Here is a 22,354-nt window from a genome sequence, read left to right as displayed (position 1 = left end):
AAAGAGTTCCGGGTGGACGACCAACTCTTTGTGGGGTACGTTGGTGCAAAGAAGGGTCGGGAAGTACAGAAACGATCCATTTCGCGCTGGGTCGTTCTCTGTATAAAAATATGCTATGCTTTGGTGAAGAAGCAGCCTCCTGAGGGCTTGAGAGCTCATTCCACTAGGGGGAAAGCTGCTACCACTGCGTTAGCATGTGGCGTACCGGTGGTGGCCATATGTCAGGCCGCAACGTGGGCTTCTTTACACACATTTGCGAAGCACTACTGCCTGGATAACCAGGTGAGGAGAGAGTGGTATTTTGCCCGTTCTATCTTGCAGGACTTCCTTATATAAAAAAAATTTTTTTTTAAATCTCCTTCAGACCCACCACCATGGGTAATAGCTTGGGTATCTATTCTAAGGTAAGGAAGCTGCAGCTAGAAGTCTCTATCAGATGAACAAGTTACTTACCTTCGGTAACGAGGTATCTGGTAGAGACTCTATCTAGCTGCAGATTCCTTACACCCGCCCAAACCTCCCTGGTCTGGGGAAATTTTTTCTCATTTCGTATGTGTATGTGTATATATATATATATATATATATATATATATATATATATATATATATATGTTCGATGGCATGTGTAGCTGCAGATACACATGCTGTGCACATCTCGCCATCTGGTGTTGGGCTCGGAGTGTTACAAGTTGTTTTTCTTCGAAGAAGTCTTTTCAAGTCACGAGATCGAGGGACTCCTCCCATTTCGGCTCCATTGCGCATGATCGTCGACTCCATCTTAGATTGGTTTTTTTTTCGCCATGGGGTTCGGACGTGTTCCTTTTCGCTCCGTGTTTCGGGTCGGAAAGTTAGTTAGAATCTCGGAAAAATCGTCGGTATTGTTTGCGTTCGGTATCGGGTTAGTTACAACAGATGGACACCGACTTTTGAAGAGCTCCGGTGGCCCTTCAGAGTTTTTTTGATCCCCCGTCGGGGCCTGGTCGGCCCGGCCACGTGTCTCTTCAAGGCTGATGGAACGGACCCCATTCCGCTTCTGCCCAAAATGTCATAACAAGTATCCATATACAGATCAGCATCTGGTCTGTAACTTGTGTCGGTCTCCAGAGCACAAGGAGGATACCTGTGAAGCCTGTCGAGCGTTTCGGTCGAGGAAGACATTAAGAGACCGAAGAGCGAGAAGACTGTAGATGGCGTCGGCGCCGACAGGACAAGGGCGTTTCGAGGAGGAATAAGAAACCTTCTCCATCCAGGAATCTGACTCGGACGAGCTCGATCCCGAAGAAACGCCAAAAACCGTGAGTAAGACGTCGAAACATAAAACTCACGAGAAGACAACAAAAGCCCAGGGGACGCCACCGCCAACAGGCCTTGGCTTAACCCGAAAAATAGGTGACCGATCATCGGCACCGAAAAAGGGCATGCATGTGGCGAAGTCATCCGACTCCGGTCGAGGTACCGCCACACAACAATCTCGGGCCCGAGACAGCGGCTCCGAGCAGATTCGGCACTGAGACAGTGGCACCGAAATGGTTCGGCACCGAGACACCACGACGCCGAAAATAAAGAAGGTTTCCTCAGAGCCCAAAAAGGCGCCCGAAAGATTTCGATTCCGAAACATCCAGCCTCGGAACCGAAAACAGGTTCCTACACAGAGGAACAGGGATTGTCCTCCCAGATGCAAGGACATAAGTTCGGAGAGGAACTTGAATCAGTTGAGCCAGACTACACTCAAAGAAGGCTCCACATTCAAAAAGTCACAGGGAAGATAAGCACTCTCCCCCCAATTAAGATGAAAAGAAGACTTGCCTTTCAAGAAAAGGACAAGCAGCCACAGGCAAAGGTGGCAAGACAAACAACTCCACCACCATCTCCACCACCATCAATGCACACATCACCGGTAGCCACTCCACCACTGATGCAATCCCCGACTCATACTGCAATGAGACAAGATGATCCCGACGCATGGGACCTTTATGATGCTCCTGTATCAGATAACAGCCCAGACTGTTACCCTGCGAGACCGTCGCCACCTGAAGACAGTACATCCTACACGCAGGTGGTCTCAAGGGCAGCTGCTTTTCATAACGTCACCTTGCATTCAGAACCAATTGAGGATGACTTTTTGTTTAATACACTCTCCTCCACTCATAGCCAATACCAAAGCTTACCTATGCTCCCGGGAATGCTAAAACATTCCAAACAAATATTTCAGGATCCTGTAAAAGGCAGAGCCATAACTCCAAGGGTGGAGAAGAAGTACAAGCCACCGCCAACAGACCCTGTTTATATTACGCAGCAATTAACACCAGACTCTGTGGTTGTTGGGGCAGCTTGCAAGAGACCAAACTCTCATACCTCGGGAGATGCACCACCTCCAGACAAGGAGAGTTGCAAATTCGATGCTGCGGGTAAAAGGGTTGCAGCACAAGCAGCAAACCAATGGCGTATTGCCAATTCACAAGCACTTTTGGCAAGATACGATAGAGCTCATTGGGACGAAATGCAGCATTTCATAGAACACTTACCCAAAGAGTTCCAGAAAAGGGCACAACAAGTGGTGGAAGAAGGACAAAGTTTCTCCAATAATCAGATACGGTCAGCAATGGATGCAGCAGATACGGCTGCAAGGACAGTAAATACTGCAATAACGATAAGGAGACACGCATGGTTGCGTACGTCAGGATTCAAGCCGGAAATACAACAAGCCGTGCTGAATATGCCCTTTAATGAACAGCAGTTGTTGGGGCCGGAAGTCGACACTGCTATTGAAAAACTCAAAAAAGATACTGATACGGCAAAAGCCATGAGCGCACTCTACTCCCCACAAAGCAGAGGCACATTTCACAAAACACAATTTAGGGGAGGGTTTTGAGGCCAACCTACAGAGGCCACAACCTCACAAGCAAGGCCCACTTATCAAAGCCAATATCAGCGGGGAAGTTTTCGGAGGCAATATAGAGGGGGACAATTCCCAAAAAAATAGAGGGAAGTTCCAAAGCCCCAAAACCCCTCAAAACAAGCAGTGACTTCCAAGTCACACATCCCCAACACATAACACCTGTGGGGGGTAGACTAAGCCAATTTTACAAACATTGGGAGGGAATAACAACAGACACTTGGGTACTGGCAATTATCCAGCATGGTTATTGCATAGAATTTCTCAAATTCCCTCCAAACGTCCCACCGAAAACACACAATATGTCAAAACAACATATAGATCTTCTAGGACTAGAAGTTCAAGCATTGCTACTGAAAGAAGCAATAGAATTGGTACCAAAACACCAGAAAGGAACAGGAGTTTTCTCATACCCAAAAAAGACAAGAGTCTGAGACCTATATTAGATCTCAGAACATTAAATACCTACATCAAATCAGATCACTTTCACATGGTGACATTACAAGACGTAATCCCACTGCTCAAACAACAAGACTACATGACAACACTAGACCTAAAGGATGCATATTTCCATATACCGATACATCCTTCACACAGAAAGTACTTAAGGTTTGTATTCCAAGGGATACATTACCAATTCAAGGTGTTGCCATTCGGAATAACAACTGCGCCAAGAGTTTTTACAAAGTGCCTAGCAGTCGTAGCTGCACATATCAGAAGGCAGCAAATACATGTGTTCCCGTACCTAGACGATTGGTTAATCAAAACCAACACGCTAGAAAGGTGTTCACAACACACAAAGTATGTCATAGAAACCCTCCTCAAACTAGGTTTCTCAATCAACTACACAAAGTCACACCTTCTGCCGTGTCAAACACAGCAATACTTAAGGGCGACAATCAACACAGCAAAAGGGATTGCCACTCCAAGTCCACAAAGGGTTCAGGCATTTCACAATGTAATACAGGCCATGTATCCAAAACAAAAAATACAAGTCAAAATGGTGATGAAACTCCTAGGCATGATGTCCTCATGCATAGCCATTGTCCCAAACGCAATGTTGCAAATGCGGCCCTTACAACAGTGCCTAGGATCACAGTGGTCACAGGCACAGGGTCAACTTCTAGTTCTGGTGTTGGTAGACCGCCAAACATACACCTCGCTTCAATGGTGGAACAGTATAAATTTAAACCAAGGGTGGCCTTTCCAAGACCCAGTGCCACAATATGTAACAACTACAAATGCCTCCATGATAGGGTGGGGAGCACACCTCAATCAATACAGCATCCAAGGACAATGGGACACTCACCAAAAACAGTTTCACATAAATCACTTAGAACTATTGGCAGTATTTCTAGCGCTGAAAGCATTTCAACCCATAATAAGCCACAAACACATTCTTGTCAAAACAGACAACATGACAACCATGTATTACCTAAACAAACAGGGAGGGACACACTCAACACAGTTGTGTCGCCTGGCACAGAGAATATGGCATTGGGCTATTCACAACCACATTCGCCTAATAGCACAATTTATTCCAGGAATTCAGAATCAGTTAGCAGACAATCTCTCTCGGGATCACCAACAGATCCACGAATGGGAGATTCACCCCCAAATACTGAATACTTACTTCCAGAGTTGGGGAACACCACAAATAGATCTATTTGCAACAAAGGAAAACGCAAAATGCCAAAACTTCGCATCCAGGTACCCACAAGATCAGTCTCAGGGCTATGCGCTATGGATGAGTTGGTCAGGGATATTTGCTTACGCTTTTCCCCCTCTCCCACTCCTTCCATATCTGGTAAACAAGTTGAGTCAAAACAAACTCAGACTCATACTAATAGCGCCAACATGGGCAAGACAACCTTGGTACACAACACTACTAGACCTCTCAGTAGTGCCTCATGTCAAACTACCAAACATACCAGATCTCTTAACGCAACACAAACAACAGATCAGACACCCAAATCCAGCATCGCTGAATCTAGCAATTTGGCTCCTGAAGTCCTAGAGTTCGGACACTTAGACCTTACACAAGAATGTATGGATGTCATAAAACAAGCTAGGAAACCTACCACTAGACATTGCTATGCAAATAAGTGGAAAAGATTTGTTTATTACTGCCATAATAATCAAATTCAACCCTTACACGCATTTGCCAAAGACATCGTAGGATACTTACTACATTTGCAAAAGTCAAAGCTAGCTTTTTCTTCCATTAAGATACATCTTACAGCAATTTCAGCTTACCTGCAAATTACGCACTCAACTTCTCTATTTAGGATACCAGTCATAAAAGCATTTATGGAAGGCCTAAAGAGAATTATACCACCAAGAACTCCACCAGTTCCTTCATGGAACCTCAACATTGTCTTAACACAACTCATGGGTCCACCTTTTGAGCCCATGCACTCTTGTGAAATGCAATACTTAACATGGAAAGTTGCATTTTTAATTGCCATCACATCTTTAAGAAGAGTAAGTGAGATTCAAGCATTTACCATACAAGAACCATTTATTCAAATACACAAGCATAAAGTAGTTCTATGGACAAATCCTAAATTTTTACCAAAAGTCATATCATCGTTCCACTTAAATCAAAGAGTAGAATTACCAGTGTTCTTCCCACAGCCAGATTCTGTAGCTAAAAGAGCACTACATACATTAGACATCAAAAGAGCGTTAATGTACTACATTGACAGAACAAAACTAATTCGAAAAACAAAACAATTATTTATTGCTTTCCAAAAACCTCATACAGGAAATCCAATTTCTAAACAAGGCATTGCCAGATGGATAGTTAAGTGCATTCAAACCGGTTATCTTAAAGCAAAAAGAGAACTGCCTATTACACCAAAGGCACACTCAACTAGAAAGAAAGGTGCTACCATGGCCTTTCTGGGAAATATTCCAATGACCGAAATATGTAAGGCAGCTACATGGTCTTCGTCTCATACATTTACCAAACACTACTGTGTACATGTGCTAACGGCACAACAAGCCACAGTAGGCCAAGCAGTACTACGAACATTGTTTCAAACAACTTCAACTCCTACAGGCTGAACCACCGCTTTTGGGGAGATAACTGCTTACTAGTCTATGCACAGCATGTGTATCTGCAGCTACACATGCCATCGAACGGAAAATGTCACTTACCCAGTGTACATCTGTTCGTGGCATTAGTCGCTGCAGATTCACATGCGCCCACCCGCCTCCCCAGGAGCCTGTAGCTGTTTAGAAGTTGATCTTGATCATTTGTAAATTTGTAAATATATTACTTTAAACTACATTATGTACATACGTACTCACTCCATTGCATGGGCACTATTACTAGCATACACAACTCCTACCTCACCCTCTGCGGGGAAAACAATCTAAGATGGAGTCGACGCCCATGCGCAATGGAGCCGAAATGGGAGGAGTCCCTCGATCTCGTGACTCGAAAAGACTTCTTCGAAGAAAAACAACTTGTAACACTCCGAGCCCAACACCAGATGGCGGGATGTGCACAGCATGTGAATCTGCAGTGACTAATGCCACGAACAGATGTACACTGGGTAAGTGACATTTTCCATATGTTTCGTTTTGGCAACTTTTGCCTTTCTTACAGACATGATAGTGTTTTTCTCCAAACAGTCAAAGAGGTTAAAAGTGTATTGGTTGGTTCTTCCATGACTCTGTGCTTCTGGCGCGGGAAGTTGTGGAAAAGAACTGACGTACGCACGCCGAGACGGCGTCTATATAGACAACCGTGACGTCCTAGTCGACTCCAGCGACGCTGATGACGCACGCAGATCCGAACGACGCCGTCAGACGACGCGCACACAGGGTACTGCCACAAAAAACTCCAGATTCGAAGCTGACGCCAGGGAATTCTAATGTAAGGAATCTGCAGCTAGATAGAGTCTCTACCAGATACCTCGTTACCGAAGGTAAGTAACTTGTTTTTTGCGTCGTTGGAGTCCGTCAACAAGCCTTGGCACACGCAAAGCTCGCAGTTAGCGTAAATGGTGCTGCCGAGTTCCTGGAAGGACCAGGTGGACTCTACCCAGGAGGGGGAGTCAGAGGGAGCCCTGAGCAACTCAGAGAGCCCACAAAAGACCAGGAGCGCACACAGGAGTCCCACGCCAACAAGAAAGTTGCAGAAGAGGCCCACCCAGCACTATGACCAAGGTGCCCACGCTGCTGGAGTACCACTCAGGAAGCTGTGGGGGATGAAGCTACAAGATGCACGAAGGACTTTGCGGAAGGATGCCAACAAGCTTTAGCAGGTGCAAAAGACTTGGTGCACGGGGCTTCTGCCTTGCTTGGGGAGGCAAGGTCTTGTCTCCACCAAAGTGGGACAGCTGGAAAAGTGGACAGTCTGGGCCACTTCAGTCCACCACCATTGATGCAGGATCCACACAGCTCAGCAGAAGAGGGGATCCACGCAGCGGATCGTCGTCGCAGTTGGTGCCTGCAAAAGCAGGGGAGTGACTCCTTCATCCCAATGGAGATTCCTTCTTCCTTCTGATGCAGGCTGAAGATGGGCTGTCTTCAGAGGATGCATGATCGGGAAACTGTTGCAGTTGCTGGCTAGAGCTGGAGAGACAAAGTTGCATGAGGCAACTTGCTTCTTTGTTGCAGCTTGTAGGTTCCTGGAGGGTCCAAATGCATCTTCTTTAGTGAGAAGTCGAAGTGGAGGATACAGAGGATTCCTGCTGGAGTCTTGCAAACCTAATCTGGGGAACCACCCAAAGAAGAGACCCTAAATATCCCTGAAAGGGGGATTGGTCACCTAACCAGGTAAGCACCTAATAGGGGAGGGCTCTGACGTCACCTACTGGCGCTGGCCACTAAGATGCTCCCCGAGTTCCCTGCCAACCTTGAATCTAAGATGGAAAAACCCACCGGAGGAGCTCAGAGCCTCCCCCTCCCCCCCACACACCTCGGGGTTGTGACGGACAGGGGAGTTGGTACTCCCCTTTTCTTTGTCCAGTTTCATGCCAGAGCAGGGACTGGGGGTTTGGGAACCGGTGTAGACTGGTTTATGCAAGGAGGGCACCAAATGTGCCCTTCAAAGTATTTCCAGTGGCTTGGGGAGGCTATCCTTCCCCAGCCTGTAACACCTATTTCCAAAGGGAGAACAACCCTCTCCCAAAGGAAATCATTTGTCCTGCCTTCATGGGCCCAGCTTCTCAAGCAAGAGGAGAGCAGAAACGTGTCTGTGAGGTGGCCACAGCTGGGGCTGCTTGGAAAACCTCAGAAGGCTGAAATGGCATTACTGGGGGTCCTCTAAGGAGACCCCAGAGTGCACAGAATCATACAACCAATGCTTGCTAAATCCTTGAGATATGTTTCCAACATGTTTGATAGAAAAACACGCCTATTTTCAGATTTACCATAATGTAGCTGGTAATAGGTAGTGACTTATGTCCAGTACATGTGTAAAATGTCATCTCCGCACTCACAAAGTCCGGGAATTGGTCCTGGAGTTCGTGGGGGCACCTCTGCTAATGCAGGGGTGCCCTCACACAGATACTTTGCACCCTGCCCTCAGGGCTGGGAGGGCCTGTTATAGGGGTGGCTTATAAGTGACCTGGTGCAGTGTAAATGGTAGTGAAACGGTGCTTGCAGGTTGCAATGGCAGTCCTGCAGAAGCCTTTGCATGGGCTCCCTATGGGTGGCAAAATATATGCTGCAGCACATAGGGATCCCCTGGAACCCCATTGCCCTGAGTATCTAGGTACCATATACTAGGGACTTATATGGGTGCACCAGTATGTTTATTGTGGGTGAAATATCGTGATGACAGTAGCCAACAACCAGATTTAACTACTGGTGTCCTGGTTAGACACAGTCAAACACACTGACAAACAGGCCAAAAGTGAGGGTAACCAAGTTAGAAAGAGGCTACTTTCCTACACATGCTTAATGTAACTAGCAGCAGACACTATATTCTTGGAAGACATGCTATTATGTACAGTTTTACACATTTTATCACTTCATTGTTGACATAGTACTTTTTGTTCCCACGGAATCTCTTGTGGATATCACATTGTTGCCTCAATGCCCATTTGAGCGCACTTTCCTATTTTGCAAGTGTTGCATGTTAGGTTGTAGCAGACATTGCCGGCAGTAACATTGTAAGTGATCACCTGTGTTAGGTTGTCCCCTTTCTCCGCTGTAGTTTCTATGCAAAACCGGCAATACTCATATGGGAAAAATGTCAGTACATAATTTTCCTACACCGCTCCATCAGCATTGGTACCGTTGAATATTTGCAGCAGAACATTAGCAGGAGTTGGGATAGCCACAAAGCAGGTGGAAATGGTGCTTTTCATATTTGTCATGCAGAAATCAGATCTGTTAAGCACAGTTTGCACAAAGTAGATCCAGACATTTTCCGTTTGGTGTTGTAGAGGTGTTGATAATCACTGTCTAAGTCAAGTCAGAGCTGGGTACTTTTGATCCCTCCCAACCCCACTCGGACACATCCAAACACAGACCACACTGTTCAGTCATCACAACGACACCTCGTAGTATGATCTGTAAAAGAGACAAGTATGATCATTCTCACAAATAACACTTATCCGCTGGTACATATTCCCATTTTTCTTGCCCTGATTTCATGACTAACAGAATGTTGTCTTTCCCCTTTGCTATGATTTCTGCTGGTTCAGGGGGATGACTTGGGGATTCTACCCACACTTTAGCACCAGGATTTTTGTCAGTTGAGCCAAAGCTTCCCTCCATATGTACTATAAGAGGTGCTGGGGCAGTCCCCTTTACAACTACTACTCCATACACTGGAATAATCACAATTTGAGCAATCCTATCTCCAGGTTGTATTATCAAATCAGTGACCCCACTGGTTCTATTGTCTACAGGTTCAAAGCATGCAAATCAAGACCTGCAGATTCAGGGGTTGGTTTGTCTGGAGCTAAAACTCCTGTCTTTGTCTCCCAGTACACAATAGTATTAGTTGCTACATGAGGTTGTATCTGTAAGGCTGGGGCCACATACACATTAACGGAGTTTCTGAATTTGTCAGTGGTCTATTATTTAAAATGTGAAGTGCTTCATTGAAATGATCTCTCCAGTTTCTTAACGTAACATTGGCTAATTTACGTAATTGGGCTTTCAGCAAGTCGTTTATTCTTTCAATCAATCCTGCAGCTTTTGGATGAAATGGAATGAGATAAATCCACTCTGTTATGCTGTGAACATTAGTCTTGCACCAACTTACCATTAAAATGTGACCCTTTTGTCTCTCTGAACCTGAAATGGAACTCCATGATACAACATTAACAAGTCTAATGTCTTTATTGTATTTAACCGAGTAGTATGTTTACATAGAAAAGCGATCAGATAGCTAGAATAAGTATGTACCACCATGCTGGTGTACTGGCACCCGCGACTTTTTGGCAGTGGGCCAATATAATCGATCTGCCATATCTGCCCTGGCAACTTTTTTCTCCCTAACTGACCTCTGACAGTCTGCGAAACAGATCTCTGCTGCGTGTGTTGACAAATAGGACATAGCATGATAACTGTTTTGATCACATCTTATGGGACTGTGCATCCCTCTAATCTCTGCCCACCTGTTAATGGACTTCTCTCCAAGGTGTCCACATTATTGGTGAGCACATTTAGCCATACCCACCAAGTCAGAATCCTGTGTCGCCAGTTCTGCATCCGAGATTTTGGCTTTGTTGTCTTCAAATGAATTGAACCATCGTTCTAGTGAGTCGGTGGGACAGTGGACATTGACATGTTATACAGTGACATGCTTTGCTCTAGCATTTCCCACATATCCTGCCACAACTCTTTGCCCCCACACCTCCTTGGAATGTATTTGCTAGTTCTGTGCATGCCATGTGGGTAGCCAGGTGGTCAACCCATTGGCAGTAGACCAAGAGTCAGTATAAATGTGACATTTCCCTGGTAATACTTGTTTTAAGGCTTGATGCACAGCGTACAGTTCTGCATATTGACTACTCTTCTCTTCGCCCATAGTGGAAAGCGGTTTCTTGGTTACAGGATCACTGCCTTCCAATGTTTATTGGCCCCCACATACTTTGCTGAATCATCAGTGAATCTTACATGCTTTCTATCCTCAGGGGACAAGTATTCAAATGGCTCACCCCACGTCACGGGTGGCTCCTTTACCTCTGGCACCTCCTGTAACACTTCTTCATCCTCTGCGAGAACCTGTGCCACCTTTTCATGCAGGGCCGCAGTTCCTGCTGGTCCCACTCAGGCCCTGTCCTGTATGTACTGTTTCTACTTAATGACACTTGATTCCTGTGTATAGGAATGCAACCTCTTTCTAGCATAGTTACCCCCACTTTTTGGCCTGTTTGTCAGTGTGTTTGACTATGTTCACTGGCACCCCAGTGAACATGTTCTCTCTTAAACTTGGTTGCTGGGTCCTTTTTTACCCCACATTTGTCATACTGGTACCCTCATATAAGTCCCTAGTATATGGAACATAGGTATCCAGGGCATTAGGGTAGCAGGGGATCCCTATGTGCTTCAGTATGTATTGTGCCACCCATGCAAAAGTGTTCTGCAGCCCTGCCATTGCAGCTTGTGTGAAAGGATGCATGGACCCTTTCACTGCCAGGTCACTGCATTAGGTCACTGTAAGTCACCCTCCTAGCCCAGTGGGCAGGGTGCAAGTACCTGTTTGTGAGGGCACCCCCACAAACTCTACATCCATTTTCCTGGAGTTTGTGATTGCGGGGATGCCATTTTATGCGTGTACTGGACATAGGTCACTACCTATGTCCAGCTACATAATGGTAACTCCAAACCTGGGCATGTTTTGTATCAAACATGTCGGAATCATACCCCAATACTGTTGCAAGTATTGTAAATATGATTCCATGCACCCTGCGTGCTCCTTAGGGGACCCCTCATTATTGCTCCTACCAGTCTTCCAGGGTTTACTGGCAGCCCCTCATACAGTTTTATGCCTTCCTGATGCTTGATCAGCTCAAGTAGGGGAGGGCAGAACAAATGATTTCCTATGGGAGAGGGGGTGCAACACCTTCTCCCTTGGAAATATGTGTTACAGGGCTGGGGACGTGTAACCTCCCTACACCACTGGCATGCTTTGAAGGGCACATTTGATGCTCTCCGTGCATTATCCAGCTTTCACCATTCCAAGGATCCCAGGTCCCTGCTCTAGCACGAAACCACACACAGGTAAGGGGAGTGACCACTCCTATGTCCACCACCACCCCAGGGGTGGGGTCCAGAGCTCCTCCAGGTGGCCACATGGTTCATGCCATCCTGGAAACAAGATGGGCAGAGACCCCCGGAAGCATCTGGTTAGTCAGGACAGGTGACTGACGTCAGTGACCCTTCAGAGTGACCAAGTCCTTGTTGGGGCTATTTAGGGACTCCCTTGCAGGTGGGTCCCCAGATTTGGTGTGCAAGACTCCACCAGGACTCTTCTGCATCGACCTTTTCTTTTCCTGGCCACCAGAACCACTGCTGGACTTCACAAGAACCTAACAAGTCTGCAACTCCAGAGATGATCTCACCTTGCAACATTGTTTCTCCAGCTCCTTCTGGAATTTGCAACATTTCTACGGCTGTGCATCCTCCGGAGTCGGCAAAACTTAAGTTGCACAAAAGAAGCAAGCAGGCACTCCCCTGCGTCCGCAGGCACCTAAAGCAACAACATCCAACTGCTGGGATCACACAGCGGGTGGTGGTGGAGAGGGCTCCACTGGGTCCTCTCTACCTGCTATACAACTTGGGAGATGGTTATCCCTTGGCCCTTCCTACTGGACATTACCCCTGTGCACTGCAACTCTTGCAGCAGCCAAGGTTTGTTGACTCCTTCTCTGAGGGATCTTCAGGCTCCAAGTAGCCCCAGCCTTTAGCACTTCATCCTTGCAAGGCAGTGTCTCCTCTTCTGCTGCAGCAATGTGGGACTCCTCTCCGGGTTTACTAACTGGTCCTCACTGAATCTTAGTGTGTCTGCTGCCAGTGGGTTGCCTGTGGGGGTTGTGACTGCTTCTGCTGGCTCCCCCGACTGCTGAGGGTCAGCCCAGACTGACCTCCAAGTGTTGAGTCCCCTGGACCCTGCTGGTCCTCTTCTTCTCTGCATATCCTCATGTGGCCAGATTTGCATTTGCTAAGGCTTGTTGGGGTCTTCCTGACCACTGACCAACTGCGACTGGCATGGGACATCATCTGCGCGACTCCAAGGCCCTCTCTGCAGCTCCTTAGCTCCACAGCTGATTTTCATCTTCCCTCGTCGACCCGGATCTTCAGCCACAGAAGGGTTGGTAGTGGCTCCTGCCCCAACTGGACACTCCTGTGTGGACTGGACTCTATCCCCTTCTCTTGCAGGTCCTCTTCTTCCAGAATCTACAGTTGGGTTCCACTGGACTGATGCTGGTCTTGCAGTCTTCCTTTTCTAACTTCCCTTGTTAGTCTCTGGGAAGACCAGATAAATTACCTCTGCTCTCACAGCTCCCTTCTAACTATTACACATCCTTGGGTGGGGGAACGAACTTTGCACTCTGCTTTTTTAGTATACGGTCCCCAAAACCCCGTATAGGGTCCTAGCTCTTTTCTGCTATTTCTTGCCAATGCTTGTTGTTTTTCTATGCTAATTTCGAATACTTACCATGTATATATAGTGCGTACTTCACTTGAGTTTGTGGGACTGCCTATAAGTAATCTATTTGTGTTACTGTAATAAAGAACGTAAATTTTTGCAACACTCTGGTCCCTTTCATGTATAGTAAGTTACTATGTGACTACTGTGGTATTGCACATACTTTACCCTCCTCCTACTTAAGTCTTGGCTTCTCACTACAGCTACCCCTAGAGAGACCTGCCTTCCCAGACACTGTTTCACTATAGCGGTTGCCTGTACCTGCTATAAGGTGCAAACACCTTAGGAGTCCACCACATACCAGACCAGTTTCCTACAATGGGTTACTCTGCTAACAGCTAAACCTGCCTATGTTCATACATAAAAAGATGGTTCGAGCTAAGAAGAAATTTGTCTTTTTAACTGGTAATATAAATGTGCTCTACATGGCTGTACATTTCCTTCAGTATGTGCTCAATAACTTCATGAACATGTAACCATCATGTTAATCAACATGCAGCTTTCTGTTTGAGTAACCTTGTATTCCATGGTGCACAGCACATTTTAGAATAGCAGTAACGGTAACCACCTACAATTTTCCCCAAGTGAAACTGTCCATTTGTTTTCTTTTTTAGCTATGCGACCCCGAAAAACTGATCACCGAGAGCAAATTTCTGCAGCTTGAGTCAATGCAGGAGCTTATGAAGGTGAGACTGACATGGGGTGTAACATCCCGGTACATTAGTTGCCCCTCAGGGTTTCCATAAAATAGAACAAGCATTGGCAAAACCAGTATATTTCACCTTCATAATGCAAGTGGCGAGCTGCTGCCATTGCAGCGTTTGTAAAGTATTGTTTAAAGGAATTAAAAAAACTTTCAAATACTTTTCACTCTGGAAGCACTGAACAGAATTTAAACAGAATAGGGAAGTGTCAAATTGTAAGCAGAAACGTTGTCCAAGTGGTATCCTACTTTCCAAGTGATTAAACTCTTTGCTCCTCTTATGTGGTAGGCCAGGGAGCAGATTTATGGGCCTGTAGGAGAAGTGTCATGCTTAGTACATCTTCGGACTTCAGCTGAGTGAGTTCAGAAAATATCCCTTACCCTAGTGCTTTGAAGCATTAGTCTCAAAGCTTTTATGTAATATGTGGAATACATAAGATGAAACAACCCTTAAAGTCTGCTTTTAGTCGTACCCCAACAAAAATAGTCCTGTTGCTGCGCTTTTACAGTCAAGTTGGGAGGCGTGGGGAGCAACACAGTGTGAGGGGAATTATAGGGGGGGAGAAGGCAGCACACGAGGGAGAGAAATAGAGAACATATGCACTCTCTTAGAGTGCCAGAAATGTGGGCCCTGGAAGGATTCAAGTCAGGCCATCGAAAAATTAGTAAACAACACCTGTTCCAGTGAGCTGCTCCAAGTGGTTGACAAAGTCTCAAGTTTGTCCTGTTCTAATTTTGGAAATCTGTTGATTGTCCAAGTTTTTCATTCTTTAGGCTCTGATCTCAGTAACTCCAGATGAAGAAACATATGATGAAGATGATGCAACTTTTTGCCTTGAGATGATATTGAGGATTGCACTTGAGAACAGGTTTGGTAAAACATTGAAATTGTTTCTGTGTTTTTTGCATATGTGTAAGTAATACATTTTTTCTGATGCATACATCTACCTGTGGATTCCTCACCTTTTGAATACTCCCAATGCACCAGCATTCTACGAATATCTTTTCTTTCTAGCTTTCCACGTCGACGTCACAATGGAACAGCTCCACACACTTCTCCGTCTGATGTCATTGGAGCCATAAGAAGTCCTCACCGGTGTGCTAACGTCAGTTCCCTTTTTTCTGCACCTTTGACGCTAACCGTTTGTCTACCGCTCCGTGTGGTTACACTGTTTTGAGGGAACTTCATTGTCGAAGTTCTGTTTCTGCAACAATGTTTTTGCAGAAGAATTAGGGCTTCAAACCCTGTCGATAGTGTTGAGGTCACATGTAGTCACTGACCTGCACAAAAGCTACCTCTGGTGACTTGGTTTGGATTATGACGTTGGGGGATGCTCTTGATATCGGATAGAGATTTCTAGTTGCAGATTCCTTACCTTAGAGTTTTCCCCCAGGCCTCAGACTGGATCCAAAGATTTTTTCTACGAGCAATATCCTTGCGCATCACTAGGTGGCGTCGGTCGATTCCGTGGGCAGCTTGGTCGCCATGATGATGTCGCGAGTAGTGCATAGACGCCGCCCTCGTGCAGTGACGTCAGTTCTTTTTTTTTTCCCGTGCCACGCGCTGATCTGAGAGAGAGCTACACTCGGCAATTTTTTGGCCGATTTCGACTGTTTTGTCGATATTTTTTGGTGCGACCTTTGGTGCGTCGAGAATGTCCCTGAAGACCTGGTTCAAGCCGTGCGAGGACTGCCACTGCATGATGTCTGTGACTGACCCTCATCGTGTCTGTCTATGGTGCCTCGAGTGCGACCACGACCCAAAGTCGTGCTCAGAGTGCCGGGTGATGCATCCAAAGGCTTTGAGGGAGCTGTCCCTAAAGCTGATGGCGGGCCCGCACTCGACTCCGCGTAGATCCCGATCTCGCTCGTGAGGAAGGTCTCGAGATCGGTTGAGGAGCCATCACCACTCATCTTCGAAGTGTTTGGGTCAATGTAAGAAGAAGTCCCATCGCTCTCCGACTTCACCCCGTTGCTCGGCCGACGCGACGCGGGACGAGCATTCATGCACTAGGCCTCCGTCCTTGGAGCCTACCTCTGGGTTGACTCCGCGCTTGCCCGAGTTTCCCGGAGCTGGAGCGTCCCCCGCCCAACTCAGAGTTCTACGAGGCCATGCGCCTCATCTTTGGGTGTGCCGACCCCGATACGGTCCTTCGGGCCCAAGGGGTTTGGCTGAGGGGCTTTCGGGTTCCGCGGCTTCGGCCCTGGCCACGAGGTCGCCTCTGTATCCATGTGCGGATCCGCACTGATGCCGGTCGCACAACAAGACCTTCCCTGGCGCCGGGTCGTTTATTGCCCACTATTGACGTCGACCCGATTCTCATTCCCGACGACTCTGAGTCGGAGCGGCTTTGGCCGATGCCGCCATCTGCTTCGGTGGGCGATATTCGCCAGAGGTCGGATTCTGACCCATTTTCCTATGGTTACAAATACAGGGAGGAATTGGAGGGGTCCCTGGACCCTTCTGAATACCAGGAAGACCCTACTATGGACTGGGCGGAGGACTTGGGCGAAGCCAGTGGTCTGGATACTTCTTCTGACGCTGGCAAGCTGTCTCCTCCCACTGTGGCTATGGCGGAGGGAGCTACCCATAGTATGGTGGTTAGTAGGGCGGCTGTGTCCTTGAGCTACCTACTGTTAAAGTCAGGTCTAATCTCCTGACGGAGGTGCTTCAGCCTGGGGCTTCTACGTCTAAACCCCTTCTCCCATTTAATGAGTCCCTCACTGATGTCCTTTTGGGTACATGGTCCAAACCCAACACGAGGGCTCCTGTGAACAGGACTATCGATCGCCGCCATTGGCCTGCACCGAACGACCCAAAGTTCCTGTCCCAACATCCTACACCTGCGAGTCTTGTCATCCAGGCGTCCTCTTCTTCTGGTGTGTTTCCTTCCGCACCCCCGGATAGGGAATCCAAAAGGCTGGAACAATTTGATAAGAAGTTGTTTTCTTCCTCCAGCCTCGCGCTGTGGTCCGTGAACACTGATTGCATTTTGGGCCATTAGTCCTACTCACTGTAGGATATGGTTGCGCAATTCCTGCCGCAGATACCCGAGGAGGCCCGTGCTATTGTCTCCCAAGCAGTCATAGATGGGAGAGACTCAGCAAAGTTTACGATCCGTTGTGGGCTCGATACGACAGACTCTCTGGGCAGATCGGTTGCAGCGACAGTGGCCTTACGGCGCCATGCCTGGTTACATACTTTGGCTTCTCGGGGGATGTCCAACAGTCACTCATGGACATGCCCTTTGAAGCAGACTGGGCCTTGCAGAGGTTCAAGGATTACCGGGCTACGGCTCGGTCCCTTGGCCTTTCTTCCGCTATCCCCCCCCCAGTCCGCTTTTCGTCCCTTTCGTGGCCACAGAAGGGGCGCCCTGTCGCGTCCCCAACCCAGCCACCGGGCCATGCACGCTGGACAGCCTATGCGTGGCCGGGGCGCGGAATCCCACGTTGCCATGGGACAGGGAACCAGAGGTCTGTCCAGTCCACCTCTGCTCCCTCAGCAGCCTCCAAACCTTCCAAGTCCGTCCCCTCAGTCCCACCCAGTTGGTGGCAGAATCTGCCATCACCTGCCCCACTGGGAACATATAACCATGGATGGGTGGTGTAAAGAAATGCCTCCTTGGCATGGTTACCCCCTAACTTTTTGCCTTTGCTGATGCTATGTTGTGATTTGAAAGTGTGCTGGGACCCTGCTAACCAGGCACCCCCACCAGTGTTCTTTCCCTAAACTGTACCTTTGCTTCCACAATTGGCACAGCCCTAGGACTCAGATAAGTCCCTTGTAACTGGTACCCCTGGCACCAAGGGCCCTGATGCCAGGGAAGGAGGTCTCTACGGGTTGCAGCATGTCTTATGCCATCCTGGGGACCCCTCACTCAGCACATACACACTGCTTGCCAGCTTGTGTGTGCTGGTGGGGAGAAAATGACTAAGTCGACATGGCACTCCCCTCAGAGTGCCATGCCAACCTCACACTGCCTGTGGCCTAGGTAAGTCACCCCTCTAGCAGGCCTTACAGCCCTAAGGCAGGGTGCACTATACCATAGGTGAGGGCATATGTGCATGAGCACAATGCCCCTACAGTGTCTAAGCAAAACCTTAGAAATTGTAAGTGCAGGGTAGCCATAAGAGTATATGGTCTGGGAGTTTGTCAAACACGAACTCCACAGTTCCATAATGGCTACACTGAAAACTGGGAAGTTTGGTATCAAACTTCTCAGCACAATAAATGCACACGGATGCCAGTGTGCCATTTATTGTAACATACACTGTAGGAAAATGGCTCCCTGTTGCAGTTACCCCCACTTTTTGCCTAATACTGATGCTGACTTGACTAAGAAGTGTGCTGGAACCCTGCTAACCAGTCCCCAGCACCAGTGTTCTTTCACTAAAAATGTACCATTGTTTCCACAATTGACACACCCTTGGCACACAGATAAGTCCCTTGTAAAAGGTACCAGTGGTACCAAGGGCCCTGTGACCAGGGATGGTCTCTAAGGGCTGCAGCATGTGTTGTGCCACCCTTTACTACCCCTCACCTAACACATCCACACTGCCATTGCAGATTGTGTGTGTTGGTGGGGAGAAAAAGACAAAGTCGACATGGCATCCCCCTGTTTTTCTTTCACTTATCTTATGACCGAGCTGACAAAACTTCTCTGGAATGCACTAATTAGTTTAAAGAAGACATTTATTATTACTTCACCACGAGGTTACTGAGAGACGAGATGAGTAGGTTGGAAGCACACGTTTAAAAGTAGTCACAGCAATGAAAGGAAAATATATCAAAGTGTTGCTCAATTGCAATGTACACAGCAAATACATGTGATTATATTATAGCATAACTTCAAAGCAAAGAATAAAAGTCAAAATTCATCACTCTAGAGCCTATCACTGCTAGTCTTCTTTCTCATGCCTGCAAGTTGATGACTCCTGTTCAACTGCGAGAAAGAGATTTTATGGGCGGTCAGGCAGCTCACGTCCGCTCCTGACTGAAGTCTTGGAAAATTCCCCCTTGCTGCTGCCCAGGGACACGGTTTTATAATGAAAAAGCCTGCTAACAGGCCCCTTCCTCTAATAGTCAAAACATTCTGGCTACTGTATCACAGTGTGAAAAGAACAAGCGTTGGAGAGTGGCCAAGTCTCCAAACGTCGCTCCTTCCCAAGGCTGGGTAGGGAGGAAAACACAAAATATACGCTCTCTTATCACGCTAAGGTTCAGTGTGAACAAAATACGAAAAACACAGCTTGGTCTACCATGTGGGAAAAAACAGCTCATCTGCAATGTCTCAACTGCAATGTCTAACGCCCATAGGCAGCTAAACTGAATACAAAATGTAATGTCTAATGCCACGTTACAGCCAATAGGCAGCTAACCTAAATACCAAATGTAATGTCTATTGCCACGTTAAAGCCAATAGGCAGCTAAACTGAAACACAAAGTCAGTGGTCAAACACCATTAATGGCATAACATATCCACCCTATGACCAATGACTTTTGATTACATTTCTCTTATTTCAAACAAACACAAAAAAACAAAAAACTAAAACATTATAAGCAAATCAGATTTGAATGATAAAAGCAATCACTGTAAAGCAATGGAAGTGGATTAACGTATTGATCTCATAACCTTTCAAATCAGATATATCTACAATGAAAAAACTGAAGCTTTTATACTCTGATTGGGATAATACCTGATTGAATAGTGTCTCTAAAATAGCAAGGTGATGTAGCATGAGTTCTACTCATGTAAAGGTACATGGTCCACTGGAAAGGTTTGCTGGAATGTAAGTGCAAGTCAGGGGTTCCACACAAGAAAATAACAGACAGTTAACTGGCAATGTTGCTTAGTTCCAGGTGAAGAATGTAATCAAACAAGTTGACAAACTTTATATTGATCCCATGTAGAAATTAAACTGAAGGCGCCATTTGCGCAAAATGGATCCGTGGGGTTTGTACTTTAATCAATCAGGTTCAGGTTGGGGGGGGGGGGGGTGCGGTCCCTCCCCCGGCTTCACACGCAAACACCCGAAGGGAGACCACACAGCACACTCATGGTCAGTGGCGAGTCGTAGTAGGATCTGCAAAAGAAAAAAGTATGACTTTTCTTGCAAATAACATTTGTCATCTGAAATGTGCCTTCCTTTCTCTTTTCCTTGTTTTATAATCAGCAGGACATTATTGGGGCCCTTTGTTATCATTTCTGCAGGTTCTGGAGGGTCATTTGGGGATTCAGCCCACAACTTAGCACTGAGGTTTTTATCTGCTGCACCACAGCTTCCCTTTCATTCCACTGTCAGAAGGGCTGGGGCAGACTCATTTCTTACCAAACCTCCATTCACTGCACTTATGACAAGTTGGGCAGTTCTGTCTCCAATCTGTATGAATGAATCAGCTTCTCTTCTAGTTATCAGAATAACTTTGATTTCAACTTGGCAATCTGAAGCAATCACTCCCCCTAAAACCTGATCAATTTGCCATATCTGTCCTTGTGACGTCCCTCTCCCGAACTGATCTTTGACTGGCTGTGGGACAGATCTCTGTTGTGTGTGCTGACAAATAGGACATTGCAAAATCACAGTTTTTATCAAATCTAGGGGAATGTGCATCTTTCTAATCTCTTCCCACCTGTAAGTGGCTTTTTCTCCCAGATGTCCACTGTAAGGAAATGCCTCCTTGGCATGGTTACCCCCTGACTTTTTGCCTGTGCTGATGCCAAGTTATGATTTGAAAGTGTGCTGAGGCCTGCTAACCATGCCCCAGCACCAGTGTTCTTTCCCTAAACTGTACCTTTGTCTCCACAATTGGCACACCCTGGCATCCAGGTAAGTTCCTTGTAACTGGTACCCCTGGTACCAAGGGCCCTGATGCCAGGGAACGTCTCTAAGGGCTGCAGCATGTCTTATGCCACCCTGGGGACCCCTCACTCAGCACATACACACTGCTTGCCAGCTTGTGTGTGCTGGTGGGGAGAAAATGACTAAGTCGACAAGGCACTCCCCTCAGGGTGCCATGCCAACCTCACACTGCCTATGGCATAGATAAGTCACCCCTCTAGCAGGCCTTACAGCCCTAAGGCAGGGTGCACTGTACCACAGGTGAGGGCATAGGTGCATGAGCACTATACCCCTACAGTATCTAAGCAAAATCTTAGACATGGTAAGTGCAGGGTAGCCATAAGAGTATATGGTCTGGGAGTCTCTCATACACGAACTCCACAGCACTATAATGACTACACTGAAAACTGGGAAGTTTGGTATCAAACTTCTCAGCAGAATAAATGCCCACTGATGCCAGTGTGCATTTTATTGTGAAATACACCCAGAGGGCATCTTAGAGATGACCCCTGCAAACATACCCGACTTCCAGTGTGGGCTGACTAGTTTTGCCAGCCTGCCACACACCAGACATGTTGCTGGCCACATAGGGAGAGTGCCTTTGTCACTCTGTGACCAGTAACAAAGCCTGTACTGGGTGGAGGTGCTTCACACCTCCCCCTGCAGGAACTGTAACACCTGGGAGTGAGCCTCAAAGGCTCACCCCCTTTGTTACAGCGCCACAGGGCATCCCAGCTAGTGGAGATGCCTGCCCCTCCGGCCACTGCCCCCACTTTTGGCGGCAAGGCCGGAGGAGATAATGAGATAGACAAGGAGTCGTCACTGGCCAGTCGGGACAACCCCTAAGGTGTCCTGAGCTGAGGTGACTCTGACTTTTAGAAATCCTCCATCTTGCAGATGGAGGATTCCCCCAATAGGATTAGGGATGTGCCCCCCTCCCCTCAGGGAGGAGGCACAAAGAGGGTTTAGCCACCCTCAGGGCTAGTAGCCTAAACCTAAACACACTCCTAAATTCAGTATTTAGGGACCCCAGAACCTAGGAAGATAGATTCCTGCAACCTAAGACGAAGGACTGCTGACCTGAAGCCCTGCAGAGAAGACGGAGACACCAACTGCTTTGGCCCCAGCCCTACCGGCCTGTCTCCCCACTGTAAGAAAAACTGCAACAGCGATGCGTCCCCCAGGGTCCAGCGACCTCTGAAGCCTCAGAGGACTACCTTGCATCTAAAAGGACCAAGAACTCTGGAGGACAGCGGCCCTGTTCCAAAGAAACTGCAACTTTGCAACA

General features: G+C 47.2%; 1 protein-coding gene across 3 annotated transcripts in view; it reads left to right on the top strand.

Annotated features, from left to right (window-relative positions):
• GBF1 (golgi brefeldin A resistant guanine nucleotide exchange factor 1) overlaps positions 1 to 22,354 on the top strand; it is a 1,570,387-nt gene that overhangs the window by 1,139,852 nt on the left and 408,181 nt on the right. For all 3 annotated transcript variants that reach the window (XM_069240539.1, XM_069240538.1, XM_069240540.1), the window contains 2 exons: positions 14,138 to 14,209; positions 15,001 to 15,095. In XM_069240539.1, the coding sequence (XP_069096640.1) occupies positions 14,138 to 14,209; positions 15,001 to 15,095 (167 nt within the window). The remainder of the gene's footprint in view (positions 1 to 14,137; positions 14,210 to 15,000; positions 15,096 to 22,354) is intronic.

This window comes from Pleurodeles waltl, chromosome 6, assembly GCF_031143425.1.
Source record: "Pleurodeles waltl isolate 20211129_DDA chromosome 6, aPleWal1.hap1.20221129, whole genome shotgun sequence".
Classification (NCBI taxonomy): domain Eukaryota; kingdom Metazoa; phylum Chordata; class Amphibia; order Caudata; family Salamandridae; genus Pleurodeles; species Pleurodeles waltl.
The sequence above is the reverse complement of the archived record's forward strand: the minus strand, read 5'-3'. Positions and strand labels throughout refer to the sequence as shown.